The following is an 11620-nucleotide window of genomic DNA, read 5'->3' as shown; positions in this document are numbered from 1 at the left end:
GTCCCCGTCCCCGTCCCCGTCCCCGTCCCCGTCCCCGTCCCCGTCCCCCCACAACCACTGCGCCTGCGCGGCGGCACCACCGCTCCTTCAGCGGCCCCGGCAACCCCCCCACCCCGCTGATTTGAATATGCTAATGAGGCGGTTATTGCCAGCCCTATGGCGGGTCCGGGAGGGGGTCACGTGGGGCGGGGACGTGTCCCCGGGAGGCGGGGCCCGACCTGCCCAGCCTGCCTTAAAAGCGGGCGGCGAGCGAGGAAGCGCCTCAGTCAGAGCGAGAAAAGTGCCGGGTTGGCGGGGCTGCGGCTGCTCCGCCTGAAAACTTCTGAGTAACATCAACAGGGGGAGGGGAGGGCGGGCGGCGGTGGAGGAGGAGGAGGAGGAGGAAGGTGGTGGAAGTGGTGGTGGTGGGGGGAAGGTCAGCAGCAGCGCAGCCCTATCCGCCTCTCCCTCATAAACCAGCCTGTGTCGGGCTGAGCAGGCCCCTCACACAAAGGAGGGCAGGGCAGGCAGGGCTGCCCCCCCCACACCTTCCCCCCCCAACACCTTCCCCCCCCCTCCGCCTCGGCAGAGGGGCAGCGGGGAGGCGCCCCTCCCCGTGCAGAGCACTCACAGCCACTTACTCCTCTCCTGTCCCCCGTCTTCTTCTTTTCTTCCTCCCTTTCCTCCCACCCCCGCCCCGCCGCTCTCCCTTCAGCCCCCCGCCCGCTGTCCATGTAGCCGCCCGGCCGCCGGCCCCTCCGCACTATGCCCATCTTACTCTTCCTGATAGACACGTCCGCCTCCATGAACCAGCGCACCCATCTGGGCACCACCTATCTGGACATAGCCAAAGGCGCTGTAGAGACTTTCATGAAGGTACCGGGCTCTGCCTTTGCGAGAGGAGGCGAGAGAGAGCGAGAGTGGCTGCGCGGGGAGGGAGGGGGGGGGGCAGGGCGCGGGGGGCTGCCTGGGCCGGGGGTGCGGGGCGAGGCGGGCGGGCGGCAGTGAGTGTGTGTGCGGGCAGGGAGGGGAGGGCCGCGCCGGGCCGTGCCCAGCCGAGCCTGGTGAGGGGGGGTGGTGGTGGGGGGGCGCTCCGGCCTCTCGGCTCACCCTCTGCTTTGTCGCCCCCCGCCCTCCCCACCGCGCCGCAGCTGCGAGCCCGGGACCCGGCCAGCAGAGGAGACAGGTACATGCTGGTCACTTTCGAGGAGCCACCCTACGCTATCAAGGTAACCCCAGCTCACCGCCCGTCCTCCCGTTCCGCCCCCCCGCCCCCGGCCTCCTTCCGGCCCCTCCGCGCCGCTGCCGGCGGCCGCCCGCCCCGCCCGGGCTGCCGGCGGTCCAGGGGAGCTCGGCACACGGGGGCTCCGTCGGCGGCGGCGGCAGCGCTGACATCAACATGGCCGACATCTTTTTTTTTTTTTTTTTTTTCTCTCCCCCTGTGTGGTGTGTGTGTGAGAGCGCAGCAATGAACTGTGGGGGATATTTATTCAAGTTGGGAGAAGTGACAGCAACTCCCAAGGAGAGTTCAGCTTGGAAAAGGGAGCGAGCCGGGGGAAGGACCGACTTCAGCCCGGAGAGTCCGGGCTCGGAAGGGGACGGGACTTTCCTCAGCCCCGCCGGGGCGGGGGAGGGCGGGGGGAGGCGGACCCCGGGAAGGGGGCGGAGGGTCCACATGACACAGGACCGTGAACCTGTTGGAGGTCTCTTCACAACGGAGTCGACTTCCACCTCGAAAGGGCTGTGGGGGAGCAGTGTAAATACCTATAAGGTTTGTGCATCGGTCACTGCACAGAAATTTGTCCTGTGGAACAAATCAAAAATCTTCATCTGACAGATGGGAAGCTCTGAGGTTTAAGAGAAGTATGCATTTTCCAGCTTTATGGAACAACACTAAATATTAGTAACTTCTCAGGTGTTTTGTTAGCATTTGTAGTGAGCTGCGTGCAGCAAGGCGGGCACTTGGTAGCCTAACAGGAAAGCAAAGCTCATATCTGGGGAATAAGTCTTCTCACGTTTCTCTTTTCAGGCTGGCTGGAAGGAAAACCATGCAACGTTTATGAATGAACTGAAAAACCTTCAAGCTGAAGGCCTTACGACTCTTGGCCAGTCCCTAAGGACAGCTTTTGATTTATTAAACTTAAATAGATTAGTAACTGGCATAGACAACTATGGGCAGGTAGGTTAACTATTAATAGGTGGAAAAATCATAAAACACAAGCTTCCCAGAGGCAACAATTAGCTAGTTGTCCAAAGTGGTATCGTCATGAAATACTCAATATGGGGTGTTTTTCAACAGTAAGCAGAGCTCAGATAGTTTGAAGAAATGCAGTTGCTGACTGTACCCAACTTTTCTTTCTTTTCTTTTTTTTTTTTAACTTCAGTTATTCCTCAGTTTTTAAACTGTGATGTAGTCTCAAAGTTGACCTTCTCAGTTAAACTTTGGGGTTTTTTGTATCAACTGTGTGTTTCAGAACCTTAGCTGGTGAGCCTGGTGGGATCATGAAAACTTTGGTTTCTTTATACAGTGCTGTATAATCAATTAAGTACAGTTTGGGAGATGAGCCATTTTTCTAAAAACAGTGCACGTCCAAAAGTACTGGATGGAGCACAGGTTTTTAGAAATCCTTTCTTTCCAATGAGTTTACTACAACTCTTCTCTTCTGGGAGGACAGGACATCTGCATACCTTTATTTTTATAAGCCTGTCTATTGTATCAGAGCCTTGAGAAGCAGTGCTTTTCTAATGTCTGTATTGCAGCTATCCCTTTAAAGCAGGAATTCTTTTTGGGGTGGGCCAGCATTCTCTTGCTCAGTAGTATGGGTTGCTAAAAGACAGAAACTCTAGGTTAAACATGTGCTTTAGGAAGCATACCCAGTTCTTTCTGGCACTGGACCAAATCCTGGATTTGTTTGGCATGAAGGATGTTACTAGTATTGGGAAAAGTGTATCGTGTATTTTTCATGTGGGGCGTACTAACTTGATTCACCCCTTTTTCATTTATTGTTCTCATGTAATGCTTCCTCTACTATCTGAGGATTAGTTACTGCTCTTGGTATTGGGAATGTGGTTGTGAAAATAAGTCCCCTTTTTCCCCCCTCCCCTTTCTAGTCTAAGCAGAGTCTATGTGGTACCATGCCATGTTTGTTTGGGAAGAAATTTCTCTCTCTCATGTTGCATTGTGTGGCTTTGCCACTAGGTGATCAAGTGAGCCTAAACATTTTTAAAATGCCAGTTTAGTGATGAAACTTAAAAAAAAAAAGTGCTAATTCCACACATGGTTATTTTTTTGTATATTACCATCTGCTGTCCTCTTATACATCTGTGTGCTAATCTTTCCCATTTTCTGATGTTTTTGTGTAGTTACATGAGCTATGTGAAGCTTTTTTGAACACTTAGCACTGTAGGCACACACACGAAATACTTGCTCATTCCCATTGCTGCTGATTATTATAACACTCTAAACCCCTGTCAAACACATTCAGCCCATGTCAAATAATTTGCTCAAGTGAACCAGCTGTGCTCAACTACTCAATCAAGTGGGCAGTTGAGTTGTCATGACTGTTTTCACTCACTAGTAGTGTTCATTACTGCAAATAGCTGCTCTTTTGTCTGTGGAGCAATGACTTTTTCTTTGTCTGATCTGTTTTGGTTACAAGTCTCTATGGGGGCTTGAATCCACCCTTGCTTACACATGTGTTTTGCTCTGTTCCACATGTGGAGCTGGCTGTTCAAGAGGTGTTCACATGTGCAGTCAGGTGACTAACTAGAAATTCTAACTCTGTTTAGTGTCTGCAAAAATAGATGAATATATTGCAAGTGCTGGGTCATCTGCTGCTGAAGTCACAGGTTCCCATTTTGGTTATACTAATCAAAGTAGTGTTTTTTTCATAAATCAGATCAAATTATCGAGCGCTTAGCTGGTCCTTCAGTGCTCGCAGGATGAGATTCAGGGCAGTTAACTTTCCTCAACTTCACATTGGCCTTTGAGCCATGTCATGTTATCCTGTCAGCTTCCTGTTCATGTCTATTACCTAAAACTTGCTCAAGATAAATGGGTATTTAAATGCATGTGGTATGTGAAACTTACAAGTTCAGGACAATAAAAGTGATCAGAATGCTCAGTTGCATTTGAAATAGTTTTCACTCAGAATATGAAATGCCGATGCACTTTTTTAAAAGCAGTTACAGATATTAAGACCACAAAATATTTAAGTAGTGAACTAAAGTATAGCAGATAGATGTTTGAAGAGTGATTATCTTAGAGTGGAGCGAGAAGATAATTTTACAAAAATGCACCATTTAGATGATCTTAGGTGTGGTATTACATGAAGTAATAAATCTAAACTTTTATTGAGCTTTGCTCTAGAAAATTTCTCTGGCTTAACATCTTTTGACTAACACACTTGTGTTTTGGTGTATTGACAAGCTTCTAAGGTATTTGCTAAATCCACTTATTTCATATGTACGAGTTGTAAAACAGATTCTTATTATACGTGCAAATGACAAGACCGTTGGGGTCATCTGGTTATGTCATCCAATGGCATGATGTCTTGTCCCCCTGCTGAGTATGAACTGTTTGTTTAAATGTCAGCGTGACTCACTCTACTTGATTTCTTTCAAAGTAGACCAGAGTTCTCCATCAGCTGACTTCCTGAACAAGAGTGATGGCTGAACGGTCATTCTGAAATGGAGGAAAATCTCCTGCTTCATATTTTCTTGCAACATTAATGTTAGGATTTTTAACATGAGTATTTATGATATTACTTTTTCAGTAAATAAGTACTGACGCAGTTGCTCATGAAGATTGAGTTACCAACCATACAGCTGTATTACCTGATCACAGTATCTCATATTCAAATCTTAAAGGGACACTGTCAACACATTTAGATTATCAAGAACCTTGAAGATTTTTTTCATAAGCTGTTTCTGATATTAATGCTAAGATATGGCTATATACACCCTTTGTCTTACCTGGAGTAGTTAGATGCACGTTTTGGTGAAGGTGTTTGTCAACAATGAAAGATTTTGGAAAGTACACATATTTTAAGGTAACTGTTCCTTTAATTTTTAGTGCACTTCCAGATTGATAAATTCTGTATTATATTGTTTGAGTCCAATAATAGTTGCAGTGTTTTTTTCCCCATGTAGTATGCTGTGTGCTGATTATGATAGCAGAAGAATGAACATTCAAATAGGTTTGTCATCTTCTAGCGTTCACTAAAAATAGTGGTCCTCTTCACCTTCTGCATTTTTGTAGAGAGCTTAGGAAAAAATACAGGATTTGGATGTCTTCAGGAAGAAAGCAGTTTAAACACGTTAAGTTCACTAAGGGCTCACTGTCATATCACACAAAACATCGTACTTCATTAGCCCAGTTTGCACTTAGCTAATTGACTTCTCTTCGTCATATTTTCCCCAGTTCAGCTTCTCCATTGTCTCAGGTAGTCTGAAATACCAAGCCCTTTACTAGCAGGCTTCCTGTCCTCTTGGAATACACTCCTAAATCTTACAGCTGTGGCTTGTTCAGCAGTGCGTGTGTAGTCACAATTTAACTGAGTAGTTTTGAGTGAGGCAAACGTGCAGCTTCTTATAGTTGATGAAAGGGTTAAATACTAATAGATATGTTTCTCTTTCTGTGGAAATAGAAAACATGAATAATGTATCTATTTTTATAATACAGCAAAATTATAAACAAATGGTTGAATTGAACCATCTATGTACTTCAGTTATTTGCAGTTTGTAGTGAAGTTTCTAAGACTGAGCTCTGAAATCTAAGGTAGGTAAAATATATACCAATGGTATTTTGATACTCAAGTGCAAAGGACCAACACAGCACTACCAAAACTTGAATCTGATGGATGTTTGAAGTAGATAAAGCTCTGATTCTCTGATACCCTGTCTGTTTCACCTCGCCTATTGTTAATTGCCTAACAAAGGTCTCTTACTATTTTTTTCAGCAGTATTGCATAGAATGAGGTTTGAGAGGATAAAATGTACTTATCTGAGTGGATTTCAAAGTGGTTGAGTTGATGTATCACGGTATTTTTCCAGATTTTTTCAGGGTGAAATTTCATTTTAATATTGTGGCTAGAAACAGCACTTTTCAATAACATAAGCTTTTTATCTCACTGGAGTATCTTGCGCAGACTTCAGAATCATAATTATTATTGATATGGTAAAACTGGCTTAGAGGAGTTTTTGACTTTTAAACAAATTTGATGTAACTAAAGCACATACTAACTTAGTTGTTTTGAAACAGAAAAATCAACTATAATGTTTTTGTAATCCAAGTGGACTTGGGATAGGTTTTTTTCATTCACAGAGATGAACAGGGTGCCCTCTGGACTTAGACTCGTACAAGAAACACTGTTTTGAATGATTTACCAGGCTGTGTGCAGTCTTGGTGAAAGTTTTTGGTTTTTTTTCCCTGCAGTGCATTTCACATATGTACAAAAGTATAACTAAGGAATATTGAAGCAAACTAAAATCCAACTGGAATTCAACTGATTAAGAATAGACTTATTTCTGACCTGGAAGGTGTCCTGCATATAATGGCATTGTTTTTAAACACCACAGTTTTTCTCCAAGGGTTTTATTCATACCATGTATGACCATCAAAGAATCTAATCTTAGGTTAACTACTACTTTACAGTTCTCTCCATTTGTAGCTACAGTGATAATTTCACACAGTAAAACTTCTTGTTGGTCTGTAGAGAACAGTGTGTTTTGCCATAATGACTTAAATACAGTAGTATTCCAAATACATGTAAATAGCATACGTAGGAGATCAAGTCTAATTGTGCTTATAGGCACGACAGCTTTATTTTAAGTGACACATTGTAGACTGACTCCTTGCTTATGCGCTTACCTGTGTCTAAGAGCTGCTGAGCTTAAAAAAATCGACAACGATCACACATATTGTCCCCTAACATTGCAAACATTATGCTTTTGCAGTTACATGTACTGTTTTCTTTAAATTGTTGAGCAGTTTTATTTTCCAATTGGTTTTTGGAGCTTTGTTACTGCATTTCCTTGCTTTCAAAAGTCAAACTCCTTCAAGCATGACTTTTGTCTTGTCATTCTGGGGTTATAAACACTGCACTGGAATGGCCTGTGTTGAGTGTGCATCCAAATTTGGAACCAAAGTTTGGGTTAGCATTTCCTGCTTTGTCATGCTGGCATGGTGGCACAGGCAGTTTGCTTCTTATGTTGCTAGAGGCAGAAGTTTACACTTCTAGAGCAACTCCCCCATTCTCCCGCCCCCGGGCCCCCAACAAAACCAAATAGGAGAATTTCAGACAGTAGAAAACAACACAGCAAGCTTAAGTGTGGTAATGGCAGAAATACAGATAAGAAAGGATTTCTCACAAGCTCCTGTTTTCTGTGGAATAGAAGTGGTTTTGACATAAACCTATAAGCCTGTTATGTCAAAGATCTATATGTGAAGTGCTGGTGAAAGTCAGTCTTTCTCACCTCCTACACGATGAAATTAAGCATATTGCTTCTAATTTGTACTTTTTAGGCTGTAACCTTTAAATATGCCATCTTGTCTGCTCTTGAAATGTTTGTAATTTTTAGTTTTGTTTTATAGTATCCTTTAATGAGAATTATGGCAGGCATTGTTGCAAGTGTCTTTTTGTGTTGTGAGGTGGAACTACATGTCTTTCAGCCTTCCCAGAGTAACAAATTTCAATGAAAAGTCTCAATAATAATAACTACATCAGATTTAAGTGTTCTTAAAATCACTTGTCTAGTTCTAATCCAGTATATTTTTAAAGAAGAATTCAAAAGTTAAAACAGGCTTACTTTATTTTTTTCAGATGAAAATGATCTCATCAATCTGTTTCACTAGCAGAAAGAAGTGAGATACTTCCTTGTGTTCTGAATATCAAATATACTTTGACCGCTTTGAATCTTTAAGTGCTCAGTATTTCAATAAATTTGATTTGGAAGGGGCAGTGCCATAACACGTTCATTGTGGCTTTGATTTTTAAGGGTCGGGTGAGCGCATTCGTGCTGCCAAAGCTTAAGCAGATGATACAAATGTCTGTCTCTGGCTGATATTCTTGGATTCACAAAAAAGTAATCAGAGAGAGTCTAAGGCCTGTTAGGTGTACCAAAATTTTGTCTCTTGGCTTGACTTTCTATCTGGAACAGTTCATTTGCCTCAGGTCGTTATAGACTCCTTGGATATACTAGCTTTCTTATTTGGGTGCTTAAAGGCACGTGTTCCACGGTTGAAGTATTCTTGCTTTTTTGAAATGTGTTTGCACTTCATCACAGCCAATTGTCAGGGAGGCCAGGCAAATACACATAGATAGAGAGCCAGGAGTTTGGTTATGGTGTGAAGCACAATTATTTATTTTTTTCCCCCCAGTGTCTCCATGGTTATGTTTATTCTCTTTAAGCTTGTTTTTACTTTTCTGACTGAATAGTTACATTCAGTCTTGTATTTCTGTTGTAGACAGTCTGTACCTCTGAAGCCTGAAGGGAGCAACCATTACTTGTGTATATGTCTGAGTTTTAATTCAACTGAGGCTCAGTTGAAACTGATTGTGTTGCTTGAGAGTCTTGCTTGCTGTTGCTTTTTTCGTGTAGCACATTCTGTACCTTTAACAATGCAGTGAGTCTTTTAGTTCATAGAATATTCCCATTTCTGCATCTCCCACTTAAAGAGCGTGTTAGTGTTTCCACTTCGTGTTGTGATTTTTAGCATCGTATTGCCTGTCCCTTGTTTCAAGTTGTTTTCACTTGTTGTTTATGCAACAGATTGGAATTTCATATAATCTGTGAGTGTTAGTATCTAGCTAATAACAGAACTCTTATCAAATGCCCACTTTGCATTGTGTAATCATGGTGCTAATTTTAATTGTCCAAAGTGTAGACCAGTCTCATTTAAAGAAAAATTAACACTGCAGATGGGAGATCATGGTTAGATGTGTATTTAGGATAAATCTTTCATATGTATTAAAAGATCTTTATCACTTTTTTTTTAAGTGGGCTAGCCTGTGAGCCATAGGAGATTTCTGATGATCCTGTAGTATATTTCTGTGATGTCTATGAAGGATATCACGTTTGTGAAGTATTTTCCATGTATCAGCGTATTTTTACTATTATAATTCTGAATATTGACAGCAAATAGGATTTCAGGTTCTTTATTATTGCCTGCATATTTTCTTTAAAAAAAAAATATGTAAGGGATGTATTTAATCACTCTGGTATTTTTTTCTAATAGGTGAACTAGGTTAGTGCCTACAGCTGAATTTAGGTAAGAAGTTGCTGGCTGCAAAATATGATACGAACCTTAGTCAGGAATCTTGAATGACTATGATTGGGATACTGAATATATAAGATTTCTGGTTGTATGAGAGGACAAGAGGATTTGTTAAAATCTGATCCTACTCTAGTTACTCTAGTACGGGTGGTACATGTGCATCTTGCAACACTGCACTGGTAGATAACTAGAATAGCAGATAAACGTGTTGATTATGTCTAACATAGTCCTGTCTCTTTAACATCTGAGGTCTTTTAGAAGACTGGTCTAGCAGGAACTGTGGTGCAGATGAGGTCTCTAGTTCTGGGGGTTTGACAGCAATTCGGAGACTTGTGTATTGAAAATAATGCTTAATGTCTTCTTATTGACTTTGCGAGGAAACTTCTACCCGAATAATGACATTTGATGTTTGCTCAGTGTAGCCACTCCCATTTCTTTTAATTTATAGGGTTTTGGTTTTTTTTCCTATCTACACGTAACTGCTACTGCTTGTGGAGTGCAGGGTGTTATTCTGATGTCATCTAATAGTAACGTTTGAGGATAAATTACCTGAATACACTGCGCATTTTGTCAATGTCTCCTTGAGCCAAAAAGCTACATTGAACAAATCCAGAATATTTGTCATTGAAATCAATTTAGAACCCTGATGCTCTTTTTTGCTGTTCAGCATACAGAATATGAGGGAAAAGTGGCCATCTCTTTCTTTCACCAATGTCCCCCAAGCTCCCGAGGGCTTTGAATCCAAGAATGCTGACTTGATTGTATACATCTGTATACAAGATATATCCAGCGTAGCTACCTCCTATGCTCCTGAACTTATGGCCTCTCATGTGCTCACAGTTGTGCCAGACTTGCTTCAAGTTGTGAGTGTGACTTCATGTAGTAAAATAAATCAATGATTGATTCAGATCCTTAATAAGCTGGACTGTGACCTGTAGTGGTTCAGCATCTGTTTTAAAACAGCTGAGTTGTTCCTGCTGTAGTGGTGGTAAACTCCAGGAGGGAGTGGTGGGGAAGTCTTGAGGCGGTTATTCAGAAGAATTGCCTTATGTTTGTGAGTCAGTAAGCTACTTCCAGTCAGGTTGTTAGTACTCTGGATTGATGACCCCCAAAAAGGTCGGGAGAATTTTGTATAGAACTCTCTTTTCGTTTTTTCACCTTGGGTGGTGTGTTTGGTTTTGGGGGGTTTTTTTGTGTGGTGATGGTGGTGTTTTTTGTTTTGAGGGTTTTTTGTGTGTTTTCCCTACGCAGTGTGCTGGCAACTGTGATATTCATTACCCTTCTCCAGTATATGGAGAACAGAGGCCTGGCTTAGTACTGTGAATTGCACTGACTGAGCCAGGACCAGCTATGTAAAGTCATTGCTGTGAAGCAGAAAGGCTGCAGTAATTAGGGACTTGATCCAGGATTTGACAAGGTCAATTATTTTTGGAATAAAGCATTCAGAAATGTTTTTAGGAAATAGGACCAAAATCATCTTTAAACCCAGATTCTTTGGGGCTGACTTTAAAGTTATGTTTGGTATGGATGTTTTGTTTTTTTTTTGAAGTTTATAAAAGCTCAAATATAACCTATTTTTAGCAGCTTGCATTTACTATATTCAGTCAAATAACTTTAGAAACCAACAGGATTTGTTAGTTGATTTACCCAATTTCAGATGATTTCAGTAGTGATTCATTTACTAATCTGTAGCTGAGAAGGTGCATGTTTTTAAGTGACAGGTTTCCATTACCTTAAAAATAAGGTACAAGTTTTGATCACAGTTGCTTTGCTGCTTATATATTTCAGTTTATTTAATGTAAGGGAAAGTTTAAGTTCTTCCCTTTTTGGGATTATTGGGTATCTGTCACATCAGTGCTTACATGTTTCAAGTGTTAGTGGCTTTTTGTTCTTCATTTCATTGCTGTTCTTCACTGTTTAGTTATTTGCTGTAATTCACTGTATATGAAGTCCATTCTATGTTTAGTTTTTTTTTTTTTTTTGAGAATGTCACATAATTGTGGAAGATTTGAGGACTCAATTGTTTTTGAAACTTACCAAGGACCTTATCTAAATTGGAGCACTTAGAAGTTAATCAAGAAGTTACCACTTATATAATCTGTTATTTAGAACTCAATTAAATTTGTTCTTAGATGAAAGAGACAGGACAAACCTTTATACTAAATTGGCATTTTTGAAACTCTGACTTAGTAGTGTTGGGAACTCTGTGATTGAGGCACGTGAAGACATCTTGAGATTTTAAGTTTGATGTCTTAGGAAATCCTACCATGTATTCATCATTCCTTTATTGTTCAGTACGAACATAGTCAAAAAATGCTTCCTTGACACACACATGCACTATTCAATATGGAGATTTTTGTATAC

General features: G+C 41.7%; 1 protein-coding gene across 2 annotated transcripts in view; it reads left to right on the top strand.

Moving 5' to 3' along the window:
- The first annotated feature begins 262 nt into the window (after nt 1-262).
- INTS6 (integrator complex subunit 6) overlaps nt 263-11620 on the top strand; it is a 46358-nt gene continuing 35000 nt past the window's right edge. The window contains exons 1-4 of one of the 2 annotated variants that reach the window (XM_074566389.1): nt 263-326; nt 695-855; nt 1131-1208; nt 2009-2158. In XM_074566389.1, the coding sequence (XP_074422490.1) occupies nt 745-855; nt 1131-1208; nt 2009-2158 (339 nt within the window). In that variant the 5' untranslated portion in view covers nt 263-326; nt 695-744. Of the gene's footprint in view, nt 327-391; nt 856-1130; nt 1209-2008; nt 2159-11620 lie in introns of those variants that run through there. The other variant, XM_074566398.1, reaches the window with a different exon arrangement.

Source organism: Larus michahellis, chromosome 1, assembly GCF_964199755.1.
Source record: "Larus michahellis chromosome 1, bLarMic1.1, whole genome shotgun sequence".
NCBI lineage: Eukaryota > Metazoa > Chordata > Aves > Charadriiformes > Laridae > Larus > Larus michahellis.
Note: the sequence above shows the minus strand (reverse complement) of the source record. Positions and strands in the feature narration are given on the sequence as shown.